The sequence below is a fragment of the Lipotes vexillifer genome, unplaced genomic scaffold (assembly GCF_000442215.2).
Source record: "Lipotes vexillifer unplaced genomic scaffold, Lipotes_vexillifer_v1.1 scaffold272, whole genome shotgun sequence".
Taxonomy (NCBI): domain Eukaryota; kingdom Metazoa; phylum Chordata; class Mammalia; order Artiodactyla; family Lipotidae; genus Lipotes; species Lipotes vexillifer.
Genome location: NW_006772469.1, coordinates 488,741 through 504,169, shown reverse-complemented (window position 1 = coordinate 504,169; position 15,429 = coordinate 488,741). Strand labels below are relative to the sequence as shown.

General features: G+C 36.0%; 1 protein-coding gene across 4 annotated transcripts in view; it reads right to left on the bottom strand.

The window, feature by feature from the left end:
• Window positions 1–6,532: 6,532 nt before the first annotated feature.
• Window positions 6,533–15,429, bottom strand: part of LIN54 (lin-54 DREAM MuvB core complex component) — a 74,293-nt gene continuing 65,396 nt past the window's right edge. For 2 of the 4 annotated variants that reach the window (XM_007447536.1, XM_007447539.1), the window contains exons 10-13: window positions 14,421–14,523; window positions 14,124–14,261; window positions 10,391–10,593; window positions 6,704–7,287 (exon numbers count right to left, since the gene is read on the bottom strand). In XM_007447536.1, the coding sequence (XP_007447598.1) occupies window positions 7,086–7,287; window positions 10,391–10,593; window positions 14,124–14,261; window positions 14,421–14,523 (646 nt within the window). In that variant the 3' untranslated portion in view covers window positions 6,704–7,085. Of the gene's footprint in view, window positions 7,288–10,390; window positions 10,594–14,123; window positions 14,262–14,420; window positions 14,524–15,429 lie in introns of all 4 variants that reach the window. The other 2 variants (XM_007447538.1, XM_007447537.1) reach the window with 2 other exon arrangements.

Below are 15,429 nucleotides of genomic sequence, written 5' to 3'. Positions count from 1 at the left end.
TTACATAATGAGTTTTTTCAGAAATTTAGCTTAAATAATCTGAAGACGGAAACATACTAAGAACAATATTCTCCATTCTCTCATACCCAGATCTGAAACGATAAATAGAAAAACATTTGTTTCACAAATGGGAGTATTTTAATGGAAAAAGAAGAAAGCAGCACATTTTTCACCTGTGTATGTAAAATATCTACTCTTATTGTCATTGAGTGAATGTTCACAAAGTACAGTTAATATTGAAAACTTAAAAGTTGTAAAAGATTGAGTAGGTGAAAGTTTAGTTTTATTAGTTGAAATTCCCTTTAAATAGTGTATTTTGATATATTTCTGCTGGTTCTACCTCAAACAAAGGCTTCAATTCTGAAATGTAACCAGAGTTGTACTGTACTACATTTTATAAGGGGCTATTGCTGAGAAGTCTAAATATTGTGGGTTTTGTTTTGTTTGCAATAGAATGAGTTTAGATGCACTGGGATATATCTTATTTAAAGGAAGCCTGTTTATAGATCACCACCTTTATCTTATTGCTTATATAAATCCGTTTTGTACTTAATCTTTACTTAAAATTAGGTTCATATCTGTAGCGTCTTATGTTCTTTGCTGTTACATTTCACTCACGTCCTATATATTCTGTAATTTCTTAAAATAGTGTTTTGCGCTGTTTAAGTGCTGGATAAATTGGACAAACTTTGAAGACAAGAATCTTTCCATCACTGCCATTAGCACAGTTAATTGCTCTTGCCCTAGTGAAGTGGTCCAAGTGTAATGTCAGATTTACTTGATATGATATGCTTGACAGTGAAATTTTTTAAATAAATTATTTGTTCATATTTGATTAGGGTAATTTAGTTTACAATTTCTACTCAGCACCCTTGTTCTTTTTTTTTTTTTTTTGCCTTCAGAGAAAACAAACATTCCGTTCAGAAATTTATTCTTCTTACTTTCAACAAATAGTGCTGGATACGCACATGCAAAGATGTTAACTCTAAATGGAACAAAGACCCAAATGTAAGAGGTACAACTGTAAAACTCTTAGAATAAAATAGAGTATATCTTGGAGACTTGGATTAGGCAATAGTCTCTTAGATATGACACCAAAAGCACAAGCAAAACAAAATAAATTGTACTGCAGCAAAATTAAAAACTTGTGCCTCAAAGAACACCATCAAGAAAGTGAAAGACAACACAAAATTTTTGCAAATCATGTATCTGATAAAGGACTTGTATCTAGAGTATACAAAGAACTCAATAATAAAGGACAAATAACCCTATTTTTTAAATGGGTAAAAAATATGAATAGTTATTCTTCAAAGGAGATACACAAATGGCCTGTAATACATGAGTATGTGCTCAACAAAATTAGCCGTCTGGGAAATGCAAAACAAAACCACAGTGAGATGTCACGTCACACCCACTAGGATGGCTATAATAAAAACGACAGGTAACAAGTGTTGGCAAGAATGTCGATAAAACTGGAACCCTCATACAATGTTGGTGGGAATGCACACTTTGGAAAACAGCCTGGAAGTTCTTCAAAAGGTTAGTTAAATGTAGAATTGCCATGTGACCCAGCAGTTCTACCAATGGGCATATACCCAAGAGCAATGTACAAATTTCATAGCAGCATTATAATAGCTAAAAAATGTCCAACTGATGAATGGGTAAATTAAAAATGTGTTGTACCCATACAGTGGGTCACATGGTAAGTGTATGTTTTACTTTATAACACACTTCCTGAACTGGTTTTTTTGCAAAGTGATGTACCATGCAGTACGTCAACCAGTTATGTATGAAAAGTTCTAGTTCTTCTGCTTCCTCCCTAGCTCTTGGTATTGTCAGGGTTTTGTTTTGAATTAGCCATTCTAATGGGTGTGCAGTGATATGTCACTGTGGCTTTCAGTTCCATTTTTCTAATGACTAACGATGCTGAACATCTTTTCATAGGCTTATGTGCCATTCACAGTCTTCTTAGGTGAAATGTCTGTTCAAGTCTCTTCCCCATATTTTAAGGAAGGTTGGTTGTTTTCTTATTGAATGTTAGTTATATATTCTGGATACAAGTGCATTATCAAATGAGTCCTGCAAATACCTTCTCCCCATCTGTGGCTTTTCATTTTTACTGAGGTGTAGTTGATGTACAGTATTAGTTTCAGGTGTACAACGTAGTGGTTTACAATTTTTAAAGGTTATATTGTGGCTTTTAGTTTTTCAGTTTTGAAGAACAGACATTAATTTTGATAAGTCTAATTTATTGACTTTTTTTTCTTTTACGGATCATACTTCTTAGTTTCGTCTAAACCAAGGTCACGGATTTTTCTTCCTGTGTTTTCTTGTAGTCATTTTGCAGTTTTAGGTTTTTCATTTAGGTTATGATCTATTTTCAGTTGATTTTGGTGGGTGGTTTAAGTTCATATTTTCACATATTGATGGTATCCCAGCACCATTTGTTAAAGGGCTATCCTTTTCCAGTGAATTACCTTTGATCCCTTGTCAAAAATTGACCACATAAATATGAATCTATTTCTGGGCTCTCTATTCTGTTCCCTTGATCCATGGATCTTTTCATCAATACCACATTATCTTGATTAGCCTTATATAAGTCTTGAAGTCAGGTAGGAATCCTCAAACTTTGTTCTTTTTTTTTTTTTTTTGCGGTACCCAGGCCTCTCACTGTTGTGGCCTCTCCCATTGCGGAGCACAGGCTCTGGACGTGCAGGCTCAGCGGCCATGGCTTACGGGCCCAGCTGCTCTGCAGCATGTGGGATCTTCCCGGACCGGGGCACGAACCCATGCACCCTGCATCGGCAGGCGGACTCTCAACCACTGCGCCACCAGGGAAGCCCAAACTTTGTTCTTTTTAAAAAAATATTTGGCTATTCTAGTACCTTTCGATATAAATTTTATAATCAGCTTGTTTTTTTCCTGCTGGGATTTTGACTGGAGTTACGTTGAATCTATAGATTAATTTGGGGAGAAGTGATATCTTAATATTTAATGTTCCAATCCATGAATATGATAATATGTATATATTTTTGAAGGTCGTCTTTGATTTTTTTAAATCAATGTTTTTCTACATTTCACATACAGATCTTATACATATTTTTGTACATTTCATGTTTTGTGGTGCTACTATAAATGCTAATTTTAGAATTTCCGTTTCTAAGTGTTCATTGCTACTACATAGAAATACACTTTTGCATACTAATGTTGCTAAACTCACTTATTAGTTCTGGTACCTTTTTATTAAGATCCTTTGACTTTCCTATATAGGCAATCACATCACACCATACACAAATAGATACTGTCATATTTATTCATTCCCAATCTATATAGTTTTTGTTAAAAAAAAATTTATTGTACAGTGACCTCAGACACAACGTTTTAGAGGAGGGTTTTGTTCCCAATCTTAGGGGGAAGCATTCAGTCTTCACTATTCATATGATGTTAGCTGTAGGCTTTTTTGGTTGAGGATCCCTTCTATTCCTAATTTGCTGAAGAGTTTTTTTTTTTTTTCTTGCGTTATGCGGGCCTCTCACTGTTGTGGCCTCTCCCATTTGCGGAGCACAGGCTCCGGATGCGCAGGCTCAGTGGCCATGGCTCACGGGCCCAGCTGCTCCGCGGCATGTGGGATCCTCCCGAAACGGGGCACGAACCCGCGTCTCCTGCATCGGCAGGCAGACTCTCAAGCACTGCGCCACCAGGGAAGCCCGAGTTTTTTTTTTTTTAATCATAAATGGGTGTTGAATTTTGTCAGATGATTTCCTGCACCTTTTTGGAAAAAAACCTTTTTGAGATATAATTTACATACCACAGTATTCACCCTTTTAAAGCATATAATCTAGTAGTAGTTGGTATATTCAAAAGGTGGTTTTCTGCAATTTTTGAGATGGTCATGTAGTTTTTATTTTGTATGCTGACACACTGAACTACATGGATTTCTTTGAATGTTGGGTCAACTTTTTATTTCTGGGATAAACCCAACCTAGTCATGATGTTTTTTTTTTTTTTACATATTGCCAGATTTCATTTACTAATATACTAAACTACAGAGTTACATTAAAGTCTGTGGCTTTAAACATTACCCTGCATATACCCTTATGGCTTCTGAATAAACTAAAAATGCCTTAAATGCTTTCATAAGACAATTTTTAAACAAAATTTTAATTAAAGCCTTTATATCGTAACATCTTATAAAATCACTTGGATTATAAAAAGCTCACACTTAGTCTATAGATAAGGACAAAATGTGCATTAAAGAAGCCCTAACAAGGAAAAAAGAAGTCCTAAGTTATTTACATCATGAAAAATAACTACAATAGTCAAGGCTTTCTAGCTGGTTGGCTTCCCTCTCCTTTGGGCTGCTGCTCCAGAATTCCTTTATAAAACACATAAGGGATGCAATATGATCACAGGGCTGGAGGTACTGGTTTGAAGCTGCATTTACATAAGAAGCATTCATTTTCTTAGCTATTTGTGTTATAAAACAATAAAAATAGGAAACTTTTCTAAAGGTATTTTTATTCACATTTTACATAAGACTAAGAAAATGTCAGTTGTCCATATCAAAGAATGGGGAAGCCAAAACAGTAGTCTCTCCCCCAAGGTCACTGCTCTGCTTGTTTTTTTTACCTGTAACATTAAGTTTCTGTTTCCCATAATAGTCCAGAGGTAAGACCTACAGGTTGCTTTTAGTTCTTGAGAGAAAAGGAAATTAAGAAAGGTGCTCATCATAAGAACATCAAACATTAAGAGAAAAGAGTCTCTGCCCTTAAAAGAAACAGTGGAAAAAAGACAAGACATATTCTCATTTCAAAGCAATTTATAGTTAATGATAACTGGGCAAAATGATTATTTTTTAGTTGTGTGCTTTCAGAAGTAATGTCAAATTTACTTAATATCAGATATTTTAAAAGGTTTCTTGCATCTTAAATGGTTAAAAGTGGTGTTATTAAAGAAAAAATGCAAACCCTTTTTTTACAGAATAGTATAAATGTTTATTTTCTGTATGATTTACTTTGCTGTCCTGTTTTTACAATATAGAAAAGTGTATTCTTTGAATAGCTCTAGTAAATATAAATTTAATCTTTCTACTTTGGGATGTAAATAGAGCTAAAAAAATTATATACCCAACCCTCCCCAAATAGTCTTTTAAAATTGTTGAATTAATGTGGATATTAATCTTGTTCAGCAATTTGATGCAAATGCCTAAATACAAAAAGTTGTTTAGTAAGTACTACACAGGAAGGAAAAGTCTTAATACTTTAGATAGCTTCCTGAAAATCAGAAAAACTAGTAGCATTTGATTGCACCTTCAAATTTTTACAAGCAAAACATTCTCAAGCAATGCCATCATACATAATCTACAACTGTAATCCAAATTTCACAAACATTTTATGCACACTGTATATAAATACACATCACAAAGGTGCAATTAGAATTAAACACAGAATATATACAGAATGAACAAAGTTTAGGTTTAGACAAAAAAGGTAATCTTTTGAAAAATAACTTGATTAGATATTATTTTATCCTCTTACACTAGTTTACATTTTTACAAATTTTAATGAAACATACTAGATTGAGGTGCTAAGAATGTTTGCACTATCTACATTTAAAGTTACTGCACTATAATTTTATAAATCCAAATTTTAAAAGGAAGATGCTTAATGAATAACGGAATCTTTTTTGGATTACTTAATTTCTATTGCCTATATCTTGCATGTTCATACGAACATATATACACACTTAATACATACAACTATAGATTCCTTGTAGGAAATGTAATAATCATATACTACTAATTACTGAGGATTAAGGTACCTAGCAAAATGCCTGAATTCCAACATGTTTTTTTCTCATCATAAAATCCAGAGTCCTTTTATAACAGGCTCTTAAATTCATAAAGCTTTTGAATTCTGAATTACTGAAAATGATTTAGGTTATCTTAGGAATTATATGAAAACACTCATACCTTTAGCTAACCAAATCACTGGCTAAAAATAATGCCATAATAAGCTTCCCTTATAAAAAGAAATCCCACTACAATTTTGAAAGCTTTGTTAGGAGGCCCCTTTCAGTAAATCAAGTAAGAGTCATAGATTGGTTTGAAACATCTTAGTTCAAAAGTCTATAAAAATAACTGTTTGTATAGATGAAAAATCCTTCTCTAAATTCATCTCTTAGAGCTTCAATATTCTTTATTTCTTCATCCAAGCCAAATTTGTTAACTGGTAATTATGTAAGGTTCTATTTTATCACTACATAATCATAATGTTTACTTCTATTCATATGCACCGCTCATTTTAATAGTACCCCTTAATCACTGACAGTTTATTATTTCAAATACATACCGCCTCCTTGAAAGAAAATGGAAACATCCCAGAGCATTCCTTAGTCACTTCTTATTATAGAAACAAACTGTCTGCCCTTTGAGAATTATTTTCTGTCCGTTAACACTTCATATGTTTTTTAAAAAAACAAAATAACTTTTTTAAAGTGTGCCTACAGAGTACTTCCCCTTCTGACAATTCCCAAAGTGACAACAGGATATATTCCAGAATCCACTTTAAAATGTTGATTTTTCTTAAAAAGACAGTGCTTTTCTAAACACAAAATGTCATTTGAATATTTCATAAGACTTCGTTTATGTAGACATTCTATCTGCTTATATTCTAGATCTAGTACCAAAGAATGACTGGGTAATACCAGTGCTTCTTTGGCTTTTTCTACTGGAACAAAGTCATACAACGCCATACATTATAAATTATATAATAGTAATTTATAAATGTTCTTTGTCAATAGAATCAGAAGGACAGAACATCTAGTTCTTAAGAAACCCAAGCAAATTAAAAATCTATATAATACAATAAAGAAAAATTCAATTTAGAAGGGGCATAAGCAGATTTAACTAAGATTTAAAATGTAATTTCCTCGTTTAAAATTTCTCCTCTTTCAATATTATAATTTCAGGTCTCACAAGACTGAACTAACAATACAATAATTGTTAAACTATCTTCCAGAAAATCAAGTGTCCCTGCACCTTCAATTTTCTGTACAGTTCGATTTATCAGTCTTTTGTGCAAGAGTTAGCAATTCATGGCACAAGGGTCACTTTTTGCTTTTCCTGCAGAGTTGATGACGCTCATCAAACATCGCCCGAATTCCTCAAGTATCATCCGTTCAGCTGCTGCCTTTGATTTCCCCTTCTTGTCTGCCTGCTCCGCCTGGGCAAGAAGGCAGTTACACGTGGCTTCAGCTACTTCCTTAGTGACAAACGTAAATGGCAATCTGAAATGATTTTTAAGAAAGAGAGAGAGAGAGATGATGATGGTGTTGAATAACAGCAAGAGTGGCTGACATTCTTTCACCTACAAATCTCTGTCGACATTTTCACGATTCAGCAAGCACACTGAACATCACAGTTTGTGTGATGAACAAAAGCACATCCCAGAGAGTTTTTAAAAAGTTAGACCTGGGCTTCCCTGGTGGTGCAGTGGTTAAGAATCCGCCTGCCAAGGCAGGGGACACGGGTTCGAGCCCTGGTCCAGGAAGATCCCACATGCCGTGGAGCAACTAAGCCCATGTGCCACAACTACTGAGCCTGTGCTCTACAGCCCGTGAGCCACAACTACTGAACCCACGTGCCACAACTACTGAGCCTGCGTGCTGCAACTACTGAAGCCCACGCACCTAGAGCTCATGCTCCGCAATAAAAGAAGCCACCACGATGAGAAGCCCGCGCACCACAACGAAGAGTAGCCCCCGCTCGCCACAACTAGAGAAAGCCCACGCACAGCAACAAAGACCCAACGCAGCCAAAAATAAATAAATTTATTAAAAAAAAAAAAAAGGAAAAAGAAAAGTTAGACCTGGCTTTATTATTGAACATATTTTTAAAATATAACGTTTTGGGCTTCCCTGGTGGCACAGTGGTTGAGAGTCCGCTTGCCGATGGAGGGGCCACGGGTTCGTGCCCTGGTCCGGGAAGATTCCACGTGCCGTGGAGCAGCTAGGCCCAGGAGCCATGGCTGCTGAGCCTGCGAGTCTGGAGCCTGTGCTCCGCAACGGGAGAGGCCACAACAGTGAACCAAAAAAAAAAAAAAATGTGTGTGTGTGTGTGTGTATATATATATATATATATATATATATATATATATATATAAAACGTTTTACGTAAAATATATATAACCTAGACAAGGTTACCTGGTTAACTGAAACGTAACTCTACATGTTGACTGGATACTGCTATAACAAAAGTCCTCTGATTCATGTATATAAGCTCTGAGTGCAGTTTTTGTTTTATTGACTGTTGTTTCTGCACTGCCTACAACAGTGCCTGACACAGAGACACCCCATGAATATTTGCTGAATGAATGAATATATGGGAAACTGAAAGCACTATCTCCTGGACAACATGGAAAATAAAGCACTTTCCCATAGTCCCATATAATGTTGGTAAAAAACAAAAAAAGCGCACCAAAATTTTGCATTATTCCATGATATCAAAACGAAACAACAGGGACACCAGATGCTGTTCTGTACATGGAATTTCATTCATAAAGATCTGAACTATTGAGTATTAAAGCAGAGGAATCCATCCCGAGGCTAGCTATATGTAGCCAAGTCGTAAAGCCTAAGAGACAAAACCGGGTAACCTAATCTAACCAGTAACTCAACAACCTGTAAGTGGTGCAGTGGTTAAGAATCTGCCTGCCGATGCAGGGGACAAGGGTTCGATCCCTGGTCCGGGAAGATCCCACATACCGCGGAGCAGCTAAGCCCAAGAGCCACAACTACTGAGCCCGCGTGCCTAGAGCCCGTGCCCTGCAACAAAGAGAAGCCACCACCATGAGAAGCCCGCGACGCAACGAAGAGTAGCCCCCGCTCGCCGCAACTGGAGAAAGCCAGTGCGCAGCAACAAAGACCCAACGCAGCCACAAATAAATAAATAAATAATTTTAAAACAAGAACAACAACATGAATGAAGTCTGAACTTAAGGCCCACTATGACAAGATAGGGTGACAGGATTTAGGCTGCTACACATTTGTATAGAAATCTTTAAAATATAAAAAGCATTTTAAATTAGAAAATATTATGATATTAAAATATTACAATAAAGTTAATATTACAATAATATTGAAAAAGTAACTAATAGTGTATAACAGTAGCACTCATTATATAGTATTTGGAAACTATAGGAAAGAAAATGGAAAAAAAAAAATTCAAATTTTTGCCACTCAAAGGCAAAAGCTTGTTAATAACGCTAGTAGGACTTCTTTAATACAGTTTTTTTATACTTAGTTTTGATAACAGTGCATAATTTTGTGTTCTTTCACACTTCATAATAACAGATATCTTCCCAAGTTGAAAAATTAATTGTAAATATTTTAGTGTAGCAATATCTTTAATCTTCTCATAGAGATTAGACTTAATAATCTAAGGTTTACTGAAAGCAGATGACCAGAAAGGACCCCTTGTGATACCCCTCATTAAGGTGTCTGCCCATTTCCACTTCATTCAGTCAAGAACTTTTTGCTGATTATACTCCAGTTACAAGAAAGAGTTCTTTAGAACTAATATCTGAAATATTTTGTACAAAAGCCTTACTTTTATAAGTTTTATAAGTTGGATCTTATTTCAACTTCGGCATTTTAAATGAAATACCATTTTCAAGGCTCATTCCATTTAATAATTCCTCAGATTAACCTCTAACAAACTCTCTAATACAAATTCAAGTCAGCATGCTATGTGCAATGGGCCCTGCCAAGCTGTGCTTTACTCCTCAGAGCCACGTGAAAAGGGTGATGTGAAGGATAAGAAAACCGAGGTAAGGCCCAGAGAGGTGAAGCGCTTGGCAAAGTCACAAATTACAACAGAGCACAGATAGGATTTAAACTCAGGTCGGCCTGACTGTAAAGCTCCAGCTTTCCTACTCCAGAGCTCAGCAGTCTAGGGAAATAAGGAGGTACAATAACACAGTGTGTGACAGGCTCTCCAACAGGGTGGGGAAAGTGCCACATGGGCATGGGAAGGTAAGAAGGTAAGAATGTGAAAAAATATGAATAACAACGCAACCAGTAAGAGGTATAAAAATTTTGGTTTTCTTCAGGGTTTGTCAAATTATTCAAATTTCCCTCATCTTAGTAGGGAGAAATCCAATTAAATTAAGCACAGTGACCTAATACACTACCGTGCATTTTAGAACTGTACAATATATCTGACAGTGATTTTTCTGTTACTTTTAAATTCCTTTACAAGTAATTAAAGATAGAAAATGCAAAAGTCATGTATGCAACAACCAAAAGTATGAGCCCAATTTTGCCCAAAAAAAGAAACTTTACCAAAAATGAATATATCATACTATAAAAAGATATTCAAATATTGACTTACTTTCCTCCTCCACTATTCAAAGCTGGTGTTGGCCTAGTAAGCAAGTCCGAAATCTGAGAGGATAACTTAGTCTTTGCTGCTGTTTGTTGCTGTACCCTTACTTCGGCTGCATCTGCCAAGTGCATCAACGTCTTTCTTTCTGGGCTTTCTTCAAAATTCTTACAGCCAATACATTTGCATATTGAGGAACACATTATTTTTGCCTAAAAGATTTACAAAAGAAAAGCTTCCAAATCAAAACCAAAAGACATCACTATAGTAGACTCCACAATCAAGTCAATAGGTGACAGAGTTAGCTGGTCAACTGACATAGATAAAATGGAAACATCTCTTGCTGACAAACACCAAAGGGGCCAGCTATGCATGTGCATAGGCCCAGTATTCTTGGCCACTCTGAAAGTGGCTATACTATGTTTGTTTGAGGCCTTCCACGCCAATTTTCCCCCACTATAGATTTTCCTCCTGATATGAATAACAAATGTTCTTTTATCAAAAAATGAGTGATACAATATTCAAAAATAAGGGTCATCCAGAATCCAGCCACCTCAATCAAATCACCATTAACATGTTGGTGACCTCCCACTTATGCAAACACATACACAGTATCATATCAAAGGGATTTCACAGACACTATTTTTATTATACCTCCCCCTCCCTAAATAAATCCCCTGTCCAGAGTCCCCAAACCCTTCAACAGTCCGTATTAAACCAGTGTGTCCTTTCATGTAAAGATATATAAACTATATGTATATTTATGAAAAACACAGGCTTTATGTACATATATTAACTCACCAATACAGAAGTCTTTCTTCTTTTTTGTTTGTTTTACATAATCATATACTCACTTTTCTGCATCTTCCTTTTCTCACACTATACTTCATGAAATCCCTCCCTCCAAGTCATCTGGCATAGGCTGAATTCATCCTGTTTAATGACTGGCTATTAATCCCTGGTATGGATGTGCCACATTTTATTTGGGCATTCACTCCTCTACTGATGGCCATTTGTTTTGTTTCCAGTTCTTGAGTTTCACAAACAATGCATAAAAACATTTTTTTGTATATATTACACTTTTATTTCTATGAGCTAGGTTTCTAGAATTGGGCTCACTGCTCAAAGGGTACATGTATTTTAATTTTAATAGATGTGGCCAGATTGTTTTTTCAAAAGGCTATAACACCTCACATCTCATTAGCAATGGATAAAGGAAGCCTTTCCTACATTCCCTCCAACAATGTATACTATAGCTCTTTTTAATAAAGTGAGGTCTCGTTCTTTCATTTACATTTCCCAGACTCCTAGTAAATTTTAGTATCTTTTGTTGGCTACTTTTTCTTGAGCAAACCCACATCAATTTAAATAAATAAACAAGCCTACTGTCCTTCCTCTCTACAGTAAGATAAATGGATCATATTATGAACACACCTACCCTGCTCCTTTTTTACAATACACTAATAAATTCCATTTACCAAAGGAAAAGAAAATGGATATACCTTTTGAGTTAACCGGCTTATTTACTAGGAGCCAGTCTGGGATCCAACTGAAGCAATACTTAATAAGTATCTAATGGTGAAGAGATAAAATTCCTAACCTCCGGGGGAAGAAGACATACTGATAATGGTAACTTGGATTAAGTTTTAAGAATTATAAGAAAGGTACTAATAATGTCTAATAGGAACTCAGGAGGGAGAAATTACAAATACAAGTCATCCATTGAGCATTGCTAATTCAACTTCTTTTGTGGCCAAAAAAAAAAAAAAGAGGGAGGGGGGTAAAAAAGGTCACAAGAAAAGTCACAATCACTTAAATAATGTGGACAGTCACTCATTCAATCAACAAGCCCTGAAAGGCGTGTGAAAGGGACATCGATGTCTTATCCAGATGCAGACCAACTGGACCAAAAAAGCCAAGTCAGTTCAAAAGATGAACAACACAAACTGTCAGACAACATCATAACTAATTCACAGTGAGCCAACTGGCCACTGCTAGTCAGAGTTCACTGTATTCCAAGTTTTTCCATTGCTTGGTCTTGTAGAACAACATATTAGTTATTAGACATTGTTTATGTCCTGCATGTCAAGGATTTTATCAAAATAGATAGAGCAGCTTTCTCTCTTCTAACATATTTCAACCAGTCCACTGCCTTTTCTACTTCTATCAGTTCACAGAACTGTCAACCAGTTCAATTATTTAGTTCATGTCTGTCTGAATTTCATATGCTTAGCATGTATTGACTGTTCAATGCCACACGCAAGAAAGGCTTTCTCTGCCCTTCTGACCCAGCTTTATAACAGTTCCCATTTTCTCTTTTTTGTGTGTGGAATTGGTTTTACAGCTTACATATTCATGACAATTTTTGTATGATATGGTCTGTAAACAGAAGCCACCTATCTCATCAGGTGTGCAAACAAGAGTCAGTCTTTCCCAATGTGAATGAAAAACTGGCTTGTTGTACTCTGCGACACTGTTAAGAGACTTTCAAAAATAATCTTGATTATGTGCAATTTTCACTCCTACTGACTTTAGGACTAACAAAATGTTACTTTACTGTACTTCTTGAGAGGAGTATTTGACCTCTGAAATATGTAAATTAAGAATTCACTACAGAGAGAATACAGTACACAAAATCTTTACTACGACACACCTGGTATGGGGGTGGGGCACTGGGTTGCAGGTACACGCTCCTAGAGCAGAGCACACCTGGCCAAGGGAGAGTGCAGTGCTTGCTGGTATTACTTTACCAGGCCAGGCCTTTGGCCAAAACTAAAATAAGGTTTCGCTCTGCATATGAAATCTGAACGAATGAAAATATAACAGATGAGAAGAGCCAACTGCCGTAGGAATGACTCAACCCAAAAGATTATCAGTAAAGAGTTTCGGGCGCACCAAGAAACCAATTGTAGTAACCTTGGATTAATCTTGGGTATGACTAGATTGCTTTATTTAAGCTTTGAAAATAAAAATAACAAACTATATAGTACTTTGTCTGAAACAAGTGGATCATTTACACGGCATCTATCAAAGCAGAGTTTCAATATACATTTTCCAGAAAAGATGCTGCCTGACCCATAAATAAAAACAGCCAGTTGAGTGGGATGATTAGATGGTAAAATGGATGCAGTCACCTCACAATAGCCAATAACCTCATCCTGCAATTACATATTCCTCCTTACCTATTTTTATGCTCACAAGGCAAACCTTCTAACATAATTTAATTTTCCACAGAGCAGTGCTCTTCAACAGGGTACTAGCATTTGGAACAAGATAAGACTATCCTCTCAGGACTGCACCCTGAAATGCAGGCTATTATCCATATATATTTCCAAAAAGTCTGTAGGGGAGAAACTGGGTAGTAATACCCCTCAGTGGAGAACCACTACTACAGAGTGTCCAGTCCACTTTGATGTTATTGTTATTGAAAATCAACAAACTGGTGCTGTGGTTTGCATACTTTCAGGTACAATGACCACGAAGTTATGAGCTGGTAACTCTGCTAATGAGACCCCAAGCTGTAATGACAAAACAAAGGTACTGTTCCTCTGAAGCCCTGCTTGGGAGGCGAGAAGGTAGGTCTTCCTCAAATTAGGGCTCTTGGGCTGACTTTTCAAACTGCAATATATTCAAACTGCAATTGCAAAGTAATTTCCCAGTTTACAAGTAAATTTTTTTTGTATGCACTTTCTAAAGTTATTTTCAAAAGATGGTTAGATTATTTTTCCCAACCTCAACTCACCTCATAGCATTCACAGTAGTTTTTAAGACATCCTGATCGTTTGCAATTACATCCTTTGCTGTGACGTCGATCTGATTCTCCCTCCTTTCCTTTCCCTATCTTGGGCTTAAAAGCTTCCGGATTTCTGTCAAGGCATGCCTATCAAAACAGATCAAATATCAAGTGATGTTAAATCGCAGTAAATTAAACTTAAATTCTGCAAAGGGAATTAATTTTCTTCATAAAATACTTGAGCTCAACAAAAAAACAGGTGAAGTTGTAAACTTTTGTCAGTTAAATGAAACAAGAAATAATCACCTTTATTGCTTTTTGCCTTTCATTTTCATGTTCCAAGTTATTATAACAATTAGTACAATTGCAGTTGTTGCAAAATTCACCATTTGCAAAGCAATCACAGTATCTGGAATATAAAAATCATTGTAAGTCATATAAAAAAGTCATTTTTAAGAGAAACAAAACTAGAAATTATCTTATTTAATAGCATTATATATGCAGTAAAGCATTTTAGAAATGTATTCAGAGCCACCGACTTATAGAGTTAACAACAGGTACTGACAAGGCTCAAAAGTAAAGTCACCAGCTCCTAGAATTTTGGTTTAGAAACTTAGTTCCAGTAGTAACAGCTGTCAACACAAGAGCTATGTGATTTTTACGCACCCCAAAAGTAAGTTATTTCAAAATCACAAAAAGGAAAAACATGAGCTATATTCTATTATATTAGTGGAACCTGCTCACGTGAACTACTGTCATGTTTCTTTGGATTCTAAACCCCCATAAGACCACTGCTTTTTATTTAACTGTTTCATGTCAAATCTCTTCAGTACTAACAAGCAAATTCATCAACAAGTTAAAAAAAACTACTCAGAGTCTCATCTCATTTAAGAGACCAAATATAAAGGTCATAAATAAGATCAGATTTATTAGTAAGGACAGAGATCATGTCTGTCTCATGCAGCTGGATCCCTAAGCCCTACTCCAGTGCCTCATCTGTGGTAAAGACTCTAAAATTATTTCCTTCTGAATGAATGAGTCTTTTTACACCGTCATATGTGTTCATTCACTTGTATGTTTAATTACTTAGACTTATGAAATTGGTCTGTTAAGAATTTTTAGTTAACTCTGCTTACTTTTTATTTTTATTTTTTTTGCGGTACGCGAACCTCTCACTGTTGTGGCCTCTCCCGTTGCGGAGCACAGGCTCCAGATGCGCAGGCTCAGTGGCCATGGCTCACGGGCCCAGTCGCTCCGCGGCATGTGGGATCTTCCCGGACCGGGGCATGAACCCGTGTCCCCTGCATCGGCAGGC